Genomic DNA, 14,320 nt, shown 5'->3' with positions numbered 1-14,320 from the left:
GATGTCTTCCTGTTCACAGAGGCATACACTCTTGTGAATGAACAGTCCAGGGCACATATGATATGATATGAGCAATGTGAGGTTGGGATTTCCACCAAGTAGCAGTATCTGACTTTCTGTGTAGGACAGTGAAGAAAGGGTTGGCTAGGCTGTGGTGATTAGCAAGGATGACTGGCAGTGACTTTAGAAGCATCAGAAGAGAGTGGGATCGTTAAGTAAAAGATGCTACAAAGGGAGAGACAGGATGAGGCTGTGCAAGGAGTCAGCTAATGAGCAGCTTTGTATATTACATGAAGATTAAATTTTTTTTTTCATAGGCAGCAGGAATGCACTGATGAACTTTTTGAGCAAGCGATGATCAGATTTGCATGTGAGGAAGCTCACTCTGAAGACAGTGTTAGGAGTTGATTGCAATAACTTAAGGAAGAGATGCCTTGAGTTTGATTCGGGTAGTGGCAGAAGATATGGAGAAGAGGGGAGGAACGGAGTTGAGAGATGTATAAGAACTATCACCAAGAGTCATTTGAGTAATGACTTTAAAAAAATATATACATATATATATGAATTGAATTTAGATATTTATATTTAGCACATATATATATATATCCGTGTATATATATATATATATATATAGTTAGCATATTGTCTAACATAAATATTGCATATGTATGGTATATATTATAATTAAAGTGCTTAGAATAGTACTTTGTATCTAGTGAATGTTTGTCAGTTTAACTAATTATCACTAACATTTGCATCCAAAATGATGCTGTCCACTCCCTCTTTTAGCTATATTTCTTCACCAGCTTTTCTCTTCTATTGATCTGCTGCCATTTCCTGTTCCATTATCTCACTATCTTTATCATTAGAGCTTTTCAGCATGTTTTACTAGCTGGTAGGGTAAGTCCCTTCATGGTTTCTCTTCACACATTTTTCAAATGTCCTGTTTATCGCTATTATGGCTCCTCACAGTCCCAGGCAGACATGGAAGTTGGCCAGGAATGAACGCAGAATTATTGCTCACTATTAAGCTTATGGCTGTGACATCCTGTAACTTCCAAATGCTTTAGCATCGTGGGCTCTCCCTAGGGCTCTGTGATCATCAGGAAGAGTCGGGCCTCTCTGCAGAGACCACCTAACACATATTTGTCCAACTGAAGACAGGCTGTGTGCCATGTTGGATGCATACGTGAGTGTACGTGCGTGCGTGCATGCGTGCGTGCGTGTGTGTGTGTGTGTGTGTGTGTGTGGTTTTCCCCATTCTGGGCTGTGGCTGTGTCATCCCGGAGGTGACAAGGCACCAGACTGCATTTTGCTGCAGTCTCCATCTATTCTGAATTTTGTGTCTTTTTGTGAGTACTATCTTTATTTCTGAAAGAATAATGCCAGCTCTCTGTAAACTCATAGTTTTAAGCTGTGCCCCTGGAGAAAATTATGTCCTTAGTTGTATGAAGGGAGGTGGGAAGACAGCTCGGAGCTGATTTAGAACCTTGGCTCTTTATTTTTGCTGCCACTATTGAGCCTTCATAGCTTGGGCTCAAGCAAAGACAGGGATGTGTGGGGTGGTTTACTCCTGCTGAGCGGTATTAGGCATATGCACCTCTGGATTCCCAGGCCCCATGTGACACAGGTGAAACTGCTCCATCGTCTACATGAATGTCCTGCAGAGATTAGGTGTCGATTCGACTGCACTGGAAGGGAATTTCTAAAATTTCAAAAATGGAGGGTTTTTTTTTTTTGTTACAGAACATTTGGAAAATTGGATGACTCTTTGAGAAAAAAATTTAGAGCCTCACCCTCAGCATATATGTAGAATCCCCTCGGTCACTATGCCACTTTAATTATTGTTGCTTTATGTCCTAACTTAATATCAGATAGGGCAAGCTCTCATTTTTCTTCTTTTATAAAAATGTCTAAGTTTTATCACTTCTGTGTTCTTCTGGGTTAATTTTAGAACATTTTGTTACATTCCAGAAAAAAAAATCCCATTAGAAATTACATTAAACTTATACAGCAGGCCCATGAATAACATAGTTTTGTTCAATGTCATTTCATTATTAATGAGATTCCATAGAAACTTAACTCTTGGTTAGATCAATTAGCTTGAGGTAAAATTGGTTCAGTTAAGTGTCATTTCACTTAAAGTTGTATAACCTATTGATGATATTGAGGACTTACTGTACATTAAAAAAGAAAAACAATGTTTTCATAATATTTCACCTTCTAATTCAAAATTATGTCTCCCTCTGCCAATTTATATATGTCTCATTCTATTTAGTAAAGTTTTATAATTTTCTTCCTGTTGGTTAAAGTTAGTTCTAGGTATATTGCAATATCTGTTATTTTTATAAGTAGATTTTCTTTTTTACGTTCTATATTCTAGTTGGTTATGGTCGTGATACAAAACTATTGCACAGGATCTTCTACGTGCCAACCCCAGGCGTCCTGCCTTTTATACCACCCTGGAAGCACTCACTTTCCTGACACGCCCTCTCCAGGGTCACCAGGGCCTTTTTCACTGCCAAACCAAATGGCCTTTCCCAGGCTCGATTCCTTTGTGATGTGCACCAATGCAGACTCTTTTCTTCTTTATGAATATAAATGTACTATAATATATAGTCTTAACCTCTTTTCTCCTACTAGATGGTTTTTATCTGATGGGTTTTTAATTTTTGTCCTCAACATCGCCTTATAGTAAATGACCCCAAGTTCCATCTCCAGATGTTACCTCTATTCATCCATAAACTCAACACTTTTTAAGACCTTTCTCCGTGTCAGGCACTAGAGTGACCACATTTCCTGCCCTTAAGGAGAATACCTGGAAGTCTTCCCATGGGTAAGGTAAAATGCTGTATCTGTCGGGATCCCAGCAGGAAACAGATGGCACACTCTGAAGGAGTAGTTGAGGAGATTTAGCAAAATATTTACAAAGGTTTGGGCAGACTTAGGGGAAATCAACGAGAACTGACAAGGGATGGTGAATTACTCAAGGGCTGGCAACAGAGGAGGAAGTATTTGCTATGCCAAGGGCTGAAGGGACCAGAGGAAGGGGTGTTAGTTGTGACCCTAGGCTAATTATGGGAGAGGTTTCCCTGTTTGCAACTGGGACATGGAAGAATGCAGCCTCTACCAAGCACTGGTCAGTTTGGGGGGACCTGGGGAGATAAATTTCCCAACCATCCTCTGTTTCTAGCCTTCATTCTTCTCAAGGTGCCTCCTATTGGTTGAATCCTTGATTGTGTCTATACAGGTCTGTCTTCTGGGGCATGCAGCAAAGGAAAAGGGTAGAGAGTGGATCTGGAGAGTAACAGGAAGAATATGCATATAGGTGCTGTAGGATGTTAGACTTCAATTTATTCTTCCTCTCTTTATCCTTAACTTCTTGTCTAATAACACTACTTGGCTGTGTAGTCTTAAGTTAAAATAACTCAGAAGGCAGTGCCTGATGGAGAAGAAGAGAATTGTGAGTTCTCTCTGACCTAGTGCCAGTCAGCCACCCCATTTTCTTCCTTTCCCTCTCTTCTTCCCTTTGCAAATTGCAACTTCCATGCCTACCATTTCATATCGGCCTGCATTAGCTGCAACTGCTCATGACCCAAGAGCAAAGGGTGCTTTCAGAAAAGAAGGCTCCCTGGTTCAGTGAGTCATCCCAACTTGCTCCAGCGACAACTTTTCCCAGTGAAGTGAAGGCCAACTTGAACCTTGTCACTGAACTTGAACTCTTATTTATTTTTGCCAACAGTTTCTGACACCTGCTAAGTAAGCACATTAAAATGCCAGTGAAAATTTTTGCTGCTTTGTTGAACCTTTCTGGCAGATTAAATTGGGGGGAAAAATGGGAGCACATGGATCACAAAACATATAATTCACAGTTGTCACATCACCCTGCGAGGAATGATCTTTTTGAGGTTGCTAAGTGGATGCCTTTCATAATGGAAGAAATAATACTACAGGAAGGGGAAAAAATCTCACTAGGAACCATCATTCCCTGTGTGTACTTGGTAGGATTAGTATGCATTCCAAGCCTGAATTCCTATGCCATTGTATAATAAATTCTCTTCCTGGACCCTTTTCCTGCATTGGAAAGGCTGCCCATGGAAGTGTGCTGGGCAAGTACAGCTGAGATACATTTAAGCTCCAACGTGCTGTTTTATGACTTAGGATTGGAAGCTATCTCTTTAGACTAGACAAAAGAAATGCTATATCATCAAGGGAAGAAAAAAATGCACCAACCAAACCACACAGATGAAAGAAGAGGAGACATCAGATGCTTTCCACTGAAGCTGCTGAGTTAAGTTGAAGGCCAATTCTGCCCCATTCTGGTAGTTTCCCTCCTTAAATCTTGGACTCCATGCTGGCAGGAAAACCACAGAAGGCTGAGTTTGTGGCTTATGAGAAAAGGCAGTACGTACTGGGGAAGGAAAAGGGATAAGGGAAGCCCAGGGTGAATGAACAGAAGTACACAAAACAAGAAGAAAAACACAGTCAGTGGTCTCTTTATTGTCTTTTGAAAAATTATGCAATAATTCACACATTATACATGTCACATACACATCAGGTAATAATTATATTATGAATACTAGTCCTCTCCACTGCCCAGCTTTATAATGGAACACTACCAGAAACTTTGAGATCCTTTGCGTGTCCTTCCGCAGTCACAATTCACTCTCTTTTTCATGGCTCTTTATAGTTTCACTACACAAATTTATACCTTTAAACTATATTTTGATTAGTTTTTGAAACTTTATATAAGTAGAAATATATGCATTATTGATGCTTTTTGCTTTACATTGAGTCTATGGGATTTATTCATTTATCTGCAAGCCATTCATTTTCATTGCTATATTATTTTTTTGTTTGGTTGGTTTTTTGCACTTACTAGTATTTATTTACCATTCTCCATTGTTTTCAATGCTGGGTTCCTCTTTCCTAAAAAATTTCCTGAAAAGAGTATTTGTGCATATGTGTGGGTGAGAATTAGGAGGGACACCTTATTCTGTCTCCATCATTTTTGGATGATCAAACAATTACTCCTTTTTAGCCTCCATTTCTTCATCTCTAAAGTGATTATGCTCATATCTACCCTCCTTGTCTAATAGAAAAATGGATATAAAAGCATTGAAAAAAGTGAACAGCTAAACAATAATCATCAATGGGTTAGAGAGAGAGAGTGGTCAAATGGATTTATGAAGACAAGCAGGAAGCTTAACCATTTGGTTCATATTGAGATGTTTCTGTAATCTTTTAAGTCTCAGTTGTTTGAAGTCTTGAGCTTCAAGTGTAGCTTTGATGAGAGAACATGCAAACAGAGCAGAGAAGAAATAAGCTTTGAAGTATGCGATTTCTACTCTAGATATGGTGGAAGTGTACAAGAGGAGTATGTTCAGAGAATACTTCTGAGCATTATCTAACTTTCTCCTTGCTGCTCAACATCCCCCCGCCCTCTATCATGGCTACGGCCCCCTCCATGCTGATGGCTGCCTGGTTCATATCTCAGGCCTCCTCAGCCACCTGAACTTCTATTCTCATGTGTTTCAAGCCCCTACTAGACATCTTATCCGATCTGAATGTCACATGGAGGCCCTGTATACTACATGTAGAGAATAGAACTCATCTTCTTAAACTTCCTTCTGCATGTCCAGTCTTTGTGAGTGGTGTCAGCACCCAGTCCTCACACTGGAAACCCCATGCTCACTCACTTCTTCCTTTCTCTCACGCTAACACTTATCTGTCTCCTGCCTTGTGCTGCCTTAAAATGGACCCTCTACCATCCCTTGTCAGGGCTACTGCAAGAGCCCTGGAACTGGTCTCCTTACCTGTCACAGAGCCCAGGTTTTATCCTCATTTATATCTCTAACTCTATCCAGCACTCAGGTCTATCTTCCTTTGCCAGCCATGGAACCTTATCAAAGTTACTACCTTCTCAGATTCTGCCCTCATTTGTCACATAGAGATGATTATAATACCTTCCTCATGAGGCTGTCAGATTAGATGAAACAATGATAGAGTATATGTAAAGTGCTTAGCAGGTGCCCAGCACACAGTAGACATTCAATAAACAGTAGCTGTCACTACTGTTTGTACCTGGGGTCTGTCCTTGTACTATGCACCTTCCAGGTAAAATTTATAAATCCTGCCTCATATCTTTATTGCTTCAGACACCTTGTCATGTATAGATAAAATTCAAACCTCAAGGGAACCAAAGCTGCTTGACTTCTGTGGACCCTGGGTACTTTGGCCTTCATGGGTTTCTTCCTCTATAAAAAATATTAAAAATTATATTTTATGATCACATTGTTATGATTTTAAAAGACACGTAAACATTTTCCTGGGTCTCTCAAAATACTGGGGGCCCTAGGCACTGTGTCTACTGTGAAAAATATATAAATCCTCCCTGAAAGGAGCATATACCTTCTCTCTCTCTCTCTCTCTCTCTCTCTCTCTCTCTCTCTCTCTCTCACACACACACACACACACCTCTCTTACTCCTTCCTTCTTTGCTGTCTTTGTTTTGTATGTGTGTGTATGTCATTAATTTTTGTTCTTTTGTTCATTATTGCCTTCTTTGGGTTTCCTCTTGTTTTTTCCTAACTCCTTGGGTGAGAGTCTTACCTCATTAACAGTCTTTTCTCTCCCCCACCCCCATCAATATATACAGTGATATAGTTTTTTCCAAGTATTGTTTTAGCACTATCCTAAAAGTTTTATTCGTTTCATATATCTTCTAATGGCACTATGATTAATTATTTTACCCATTATTGTTTTAGAAGCCTTTTTAAATTTCTCAAATATATGGACTCCTTGTGGTATTTTTGTTATTGGTTTCATTTTTTATTTTTACTGCTCTATGTTCAGAGACTATCTGTAAGATAGGTTGAGACTTGTTTTTATCTGTCAGTAATTTGAATGTTTCATGTGCCTTTGTAGAGAACATGTGCTTTTTAGAGAGTCAGATGCAGGGTTCATTAGATCAAGCTTGTTGATTTTGTTGTCAAGTTCTGTATTTTAGCTAAATTTTTGCCCTTCTGATCTGTTAAGTACTGATAGATGTATTATTAATATTTCCCGCTATGATTGTTCATGTGTTGATTTTTCCTTGTAATGTGGTTAGTTTCTGCCATATGTAATGTAATTTTAAGCTGTGTTACCAGGTGCATGGTAGTTTATAATTGTTTATAACTTCCTGGTGAATTGTTACTTTTTGATTATGTAATGACTTTACTTATCCCATAAGGCTATTTGCCTTAAATTCTGTTTTATCTGGTGTTACTAGAGTCACCTCAGCTTTCTTTTGGTTATTATTTGTCCAGTATATGTTTTTGTATCCCTTTCTACTCCATTTTATTTATTTATTTTTGTTAATGGTTTTATTAGTTTCATGTAGTTTCTGAAACAATTTCCCACAATCTTCGTGGTTTAAAACAACAGAAATGTATTGTCTCACAGTTATGGAGGCTAAAAATCCAAAATTAAGGTGTTGGCCAGTTTGTAGTCCCTCTGGAGGCTCTTGGGAAGAATCCTTCCTTGCTACTTTCTAGCTTCTAGAATTGCTGGCAGACCTTGGGATTCCTTGGTTTGCAGCTATATTCTCCAATATCTGCCTCTATTGTCAAATGGCCTTCTTTCTTCTGTGTATCTGTCTCTATTTCTTTGTTCAAATTTATTGTCTTCTTATAAGGACACCAATAATCTTAATTTTATTATATAAGCAAAGATCCTATATCCAAATAGGTTTCAAAATCAGGTTTTGAGTAGACAAAAGGAACTCATGACTTCATAATTAAAAATTATGAAACATTTAAGGCATAAAAAATATCTCATATCTTGTGCGTGTTTGAGCACTAACACTCCAGCCTTTCGTTTTAATGAGCAATTCATCCTTTACCCATCCCAGCAAGACACAGCCTCAACTCTAATTTTAACTTCTCTATGAGTTTCCCTTTCTTTCTAGCAAGTTCATCTATGTATTTAAAATATGTTAAAGGATTTTTATTCACATTTCTATGTGCTTCATGTTGTTTTAGCCTTCCATCTTGCAGGAAACACAATTTTCTAGCACAAATGGGTTTTTAAAAATAGTTTTATTGAGATATTTTTCACGTACCATATCATTCATTCACTTAAAGTGTTCCATTTAGTAATGTTTAGTATATTTGCAAAGTTGGGCAACCATCACCACAATCTAACTCCAGAACATTTTCATTATCCCAAAAGGTACTCCATACATGTTAGTAGTCACCTCTCATTTTTTCCCCAAATCCCTCAGCCCTAAGCAGATACTAACTGACATTGTGTCTCTAAAAATTTGCATATTCTGTACATTTCATGTAAATAGAGTCATACAGTATGTGGTCTTTGCTGATTAGTTTTGGGTTTTTTTTGCATAATATTTTTAAGGTTCATCCTTTTAGGTTGCAGTATATATAGGTAATTCATTCTTTTTTATTGCTAAATAATATACCACTGTGTGGATATACCACATTTTGGTTTATTTAATCATTAGTTAGTGGACATTTAGCTAATATGAATTCTGCTCCTATGAACATTTGTGTTGGCATAGCTTTTCATTTCTCTTGCATATATACCTTGGAACGAACCCTCTGGGCTATAGGGTAGATAACATAGGATCTTGAAGAGCTGCTGAGCAATTCTCCAAAGTGGCTGCACTGTTCTACATTCCCTCAGCAATATTCTATCACGAATGGATTTAAAACCCAGCACAGGTGTTTTTGCTCAAGATGGGAAGTGTTCTTGTAGATTGGAGCACAGTGAAGGTGTTTGTACTGGAATGTTATTTGCATATTGATGTGGAATGAGAGATTAACAATCAGGAAGCAGGTAGGGAGTAATCTGATTCTCAGTTGATGGTGCCTTTGTCAGGATGGTGGCAGGCAAAAGAGATGTCAGAGTTCCTGACATCTCTGTCCACATCCACAGTGGACAGTGGAAATGATTATCAGGCATAAAAATGATGTTCACCTGAGACCAACTCTGAGATGCTTACTCAACCTTTGATTTCTGATCTTGATATCACAGAAAATAAATTTCTGTTTTTAGAGAAGCAGGAAAGGGAACAAATACATGTCTTGCCATTGTAATAGAGGACCATCCTGTGATCAGAGCAGACTTGTAGGCCTTTGACTTGCCTTGGAATGCCTTCCTGGGCAGTTCAGATCCTCCTAGGCTCTGTGCTGCCCACAGTGAAAGCTGAGGAAGCTGTTTACAGCTCTGATCCATGTTCTTCCTGCCAGTGGCAGCAGTGAGACTTTGTGGATAAAGTCGTGTGTGTGTGTGTGTGTGTGTGTGTGTGTGTGTGTGTGTGTGCTCACGTGCTGTCATGCCTGAATGTGTGTTGAGTAGCTTGATCATTTGCAATGGTAAAAGGAGATGAGAGCTCTTAACTACAAAAGTTTTCTAGCTGAGTAGTAAAACCTCCCATAACTCTAGGATTTTAAAATTTCCCATCAAGCTGGTTATCGTTTAATGGAACAATAGGTATAAAGCTGCCACCAGCCTAGGAACTCGTAGTTGCTCAGTGAGGCTGGTTACAGAGGCCTCCTACTCTTTTTGGCACAATCATCACCCTTATGGGTTTTTTTTCCTCTGTGATTTATTCTCAGACATTTTGTATTTCCTTTGCCATTTAGAAGAAATTTAAATAAAACTGTGAGGTAAAGAACTGTGTCAGGCTGTTACACACTTTAAACTCATGATAAAATCAATCTGTATATCATTCTCTGTTCAAATGAAGTAAAAATGCCTGCAGTTTGGCAGTTTCCTGTGTTGTACTCAGTAGCGCTTGATGTATCTAGCCTTGTAATTGCCCCATGGAGAGAGGAAAACAGGCATGAATAATAGCCCTAGTTCTGTCCCATTTCCTGTTCTTGATCCCTGTTTCTCCCAGTTTAGGCTCTTTCTCTCTTTTATAGACCCAATTGCCCCCAGTTCCCAAAAGGAGAGTTTTTTTATTGGTAACAGCACCTAATTCCACAACTCGCAGTTGCCTTGGTCTTCCTCTTAATATAAATATGTTCAGGGCATATTCCCAAGATTGATAAATTGATAACTTTTTCCATAACAGGTAATGTTAATATTTCCACTGAAGCTACATCTGAGCTTAAATGACATATCCTGGTATGGTGGTTTTCAAATAATTTTTTCCCCCTCCTTTTTCTAGGCTTATCCAAATCCCTTGGGCTCATTGAAGGTTATGGTGGGCGGGGCAAAGGGGGCCTTCCTGCTACCCTATCCCCCACTGAAGAAGAAAAAGCCAAGGGACCCCATGAGAAGTATGGCTACAATTCCTACCTCAGTGAAAAAATCTCACTGGATCGTTCCATTCCGGATTATCGTCCCACCAAGTAAGTTCTAATTCATTCATTCAGAGGAGCTTGCTTGATCATTTGGATGGGTGTAGATGCAAGTCTGTGATATTTTCTCATATTATTTGTAACTAGTTAGAGAGCTTTTATCTCATTATCCTCCATAGCCAGTAAACTGAGTACTGTTGATTACGAAATATTACCTAAATAAAACATTTAATTTTTTATGAAAGTAATCCAGAAACAAGAAAGGTCTGCAATACAAAAAAATTTAAATAAAAAACAGAATTCATCATGATCTCATTGCTTAGAGACAGCAACTGGTAAAATTTTAGTATATTGTCTTTGAGTCTATTTTCTCAATAAATTATGAGCGTATGATATATTGTTTTCTTTTTTCATTTCTTTTTTCATGAGCATTTTCTGATGTAATTAGTTTGATCATTATTTCCATTGTTGGAAATTTAAGTTATTTTTAATTTTTTAATATTATAAATAACACTTTGATGAATATCTTCCCATTCAAGTCTTTATGTGTATTGATTTGATATTTATTTTCTTAACCCATACTTCTAAAAGTGTAATTCTTAGATCACAATATAGGAATATTTTTTTGAGGCTCTAGACACATATTGTGATATTTTCCTTCAGAAAGTTTACAGCAATCTCTACTTCTACTAGAATTTTGCTTGACTCTTCCAAAACTGGGTGCTAGCATTTAAAAAATGCTTTGCCGAGCCTATAAGTGAGGAAGTACATCCCATGATTTTTTGTACTTATTCTGTTTTGTCTGAGATTCTTACCTTTTAAACAGTTTGCATCTTGATTGTCTTATGAAAGGACTTTGTTCTGTGTGCTCAGATTTAAGAATTATTTGTTTTCTCCTCATGAAATAGAGAAAAGAGATTGGTCACAGAATTAAGATGCTGGAGGAAAACCTATTTTCTAAGTAGGTGTCTGCCTTGGTCTCTCAAATTTTTTGTTTTATGTTATATTTGTAGTGTGTCTCTTTTTCTATTTAGAGTGTGTCCTTGTTTAGAGCAGATTATTTCTTTTTCAAATGGATTTTGTACAAATCAGTTAAGTATCCTGGTTACTGAGAAAAATAGATTCAGGATAAAGAAAATTACCTTAAATGGATTTGAAATTGCAGGATTTGCCAAAGAGACTGTTAAATCACTCTCCCTGCCTAATAAGCATATATTCATTTTGAATCACTAGGAAAACATACATCACCCCTATTGGAAGCTATTTTGTGTTCCTGGACTTTTGCTCTCAAAAACATCTGGCTGTTTACATTTCCTGGTACTCTCTGATTAGCCTTTTTTTTCCTTTGGACATTGGCAAATAAACAGAGCCATATTTTTTTTTACTCCTATGAGAATGAAAATGCTTCCAACATGGAGCTTGCTGGAAGTGGGTCAGTTGAGCAGGTATTAGTGATCACCCATTATGTGCCAGATGTTCTCCCCAATACTAGAAACAGAACAATGGATAAGACTCAGTCCTTGCCTACTTGCTCTTTATATAGGGAGGGAGACAGACATGCAGGCAGATCAGTTCAGCACAGTGTGTTCTATATGGTGTGTGTCAGGCTAGAGATATACACAGCATGTTCAGGGAGGATCTGCTTGAGATGATCGATGCCTGAGCTTAATTTTGATGGACCATATTTGGAGGAAAGGGAGACTACAAACTTTAAAACTATAATTAATGGTGTAGAGATATGAAATATTTTATTTTGTTCACAAAACAAGAGGCAAGTGCTATCTTAAAGTAAGCAGGGAATAAAAAAACGAATCTTAGAAATTAAAAATAACATAAGAATAAATAATTCAATAAAAGGTTGAAAGATAGCATTGAGGAACCCTTCTGAAAGATAGAAAAAAAGAAATAAAAAATAGAGCGAATATATTTAAAAAGAATTAGATCAGTCTAGCAGAGTCAATATCAAAAAGAAGTAAAATAAGTAAGTTATGGGGATGTAAGAGGTATGTAAAAAACTTATATAACTCAAGAGCAAAAAAATCCAATTTAAAAAATTCAGAGGATCTGAATAGACATTTTTACAAATAAGACATACAGATGGCCAACAGGTAGATGGAAAGATGCTCAACATCATCAGGAAAATGTAAATAAAAACCATGAGATATCTTACATACCTATAAGAAGTATGTATCCACAGGAGGTCAGGAGATAAAATTATCTGATTACTTAGTGTTTTCGATGGCATTAAGATTTTCTAAATTATTATTTTTATTGAGATATAATTGACATACAACACTATATTAGTTTTAGGTGTATGATGTAATGATTTCATATTTGTCTACATTGTTAAATGACCACCACAACATGTCTAGTTAACATCCATCATCGTACATAGTTATATAATTTTTTTCCTTGTAAGAACTTTAAGATCTACTCTCTTAGCAACTTTCAAATATGCAATACAATATTATCAACTATAGTCACCATAATGATATACATACATCCACATAACTTACTTATTTTATAACAGGAGATTTGTATCTTTTGACTTTTTACCCATTTCTCCCACCCCTTACTCTATATCTCTGGCAACTACCAATCTATTTCTCTGTAGCTATGAGCTTGGTTGTTGTTATATTTAGATTCCTCATATAAGAGAGATCATATAGTATTTGTCTTTCTCTGTCTGACTTATATCACTTAGCATCATGCTCTCAAGGTCCATCCATGTTGTCACAAATGGCAAATTTTCATTCTTTTTTATGGCTGAATAGTATTCCATTGTGTATAGATATGTGTGTATATGTATATACATATATACCTATACACAGGGCACATCTTCTTATTAATTCATCTATAAATGGACACTTTGGTTTTCATCTTAGCTATTGTAAATAATTCTGCAATGAATATGGGGATGCATGTATCTTTTTGAATTAGTGTTTTCAATAAATACCCAGAAGTAGAATTCCTGGGTCATATGGTAGTTCTATTTTTGATTTTTTGAGGCTCCTCCATACTGTTCTCCATAGTGGCTGTACCAACAATGCACATGATCCCCTTTTCTCCACACCCTTGCCAACACTTATTTCTTGTCTTTTTATTAATAGCCATTCTAACAAGTATGAGCTGATATCTCATGGTTTTTATTTACATTTTCCCGATGATGTTGAGCATCTTTCTATATACCTGTTGGCCATCTGTATGTCTTATTTGGAAAAATGTCTATTCAAATACTCTGAATTTTTTAAATTGGATTTTTTTTGCTCTTGAGTTATGTGATTTTTTTACATAAATTGAAAATTAACCCATTATCAGATGTATGATTTGCAGATAGTTTCCCCCAGTTAGTAGGCTGCTTTTTCACTTTATTGATGGTTTCCTTTACTATGTAGAGTTTTTTAGTTTCATGAAGTCCCACTTGTTTTTTTTCTTTTGTTTTCTTTGCAAGATTTTTAAATAACATTCTTTTAGAAAGTTTGGGACTGAATTAGTGGTAGGAACAGATTTTTTTTTTTTAAATAAAAAGCTTGTGAAAAAGCAAAGCAATTAATAGCTACAGAAAGAAATTCCCTCAAGAAAAAAAATTGCAATTCCATCCACTCTGTGGCTCAGCTGTGAACAATATAGTCATACAAGTGTAAATAATGGATATTAATTTAGTTACAAATTATGCTATAATTATATTGGAAGAGGAAGGAGGCAAAATGTGTGTGTGAGGTGGGTAGTGTAAGAAAATTAAATCTTCATCTTTAGAAACAAAATCAATTGAAAATGTATAAAATTTAAACATCAAGAAATAGTGCATAGTCATTGTTATTTAGAAGCATGGAGATTACAGAAATGGGATGAGACTATATGTTTTGTTTTACTAAAACAAAAATTTAAATAAGCAAAACATGTAAATCAATATAAAAATAAGCATAAGATAGGAAGGGTGAAAATATGGTAGAAGAAAGAGTTGGAGAACTTTATTGAGTGTCAAGGCCACATTGGCCTTTTTAGATTAT

General features: G+C 36.7%; 1 protein-coding gene across 1 annotated transcript in view; it reads left to right on the top strand.

Annotated features, from left to right (window-relative positions):
• GALNT17 (polypeptide N-acetylgalactosaminyltransferase 17) overlaps positions 1-14,320 on the top strand; it is a 407,486-nt gene that overhangs the window by 129,867 nt on the left and 263,299 nt on the right. Inside the window, exon 2 of the mRNA XM_036226062.1 lies at positions 10,178-10,361. Coding sequence (XP_036081955.1) covers positions 10,178-10,361 — 184 coding nt within the window. The remainder of the gene's footprint in view (positions 1-10,177; positions 10,362-14,320) is intronic.

Source organism: Rousettus aegyptiacus, unplaced genomic scaffold (assembly GCF_014176215.1).
Source record: "Rousettus aegyptiacus isolate mRouAeg1 unplaced genomic scaffold, mRouAeg1.p scaffold_m13_p_8, whole genome shotgun sequence".
In the NCBI taxonomy this organism is placed as follows: domain Eukaryota; kingdom Metazoa; phylum Chordata; class Mammalia; order Chiroptera; family Pteropodidae; genus Rousettus; species Rousettus aegyptiacus.
Note: the sequence above shows the minus strand (reverse complement) of the source record. Positions and strands in the feature narration are given on the sequence as shown.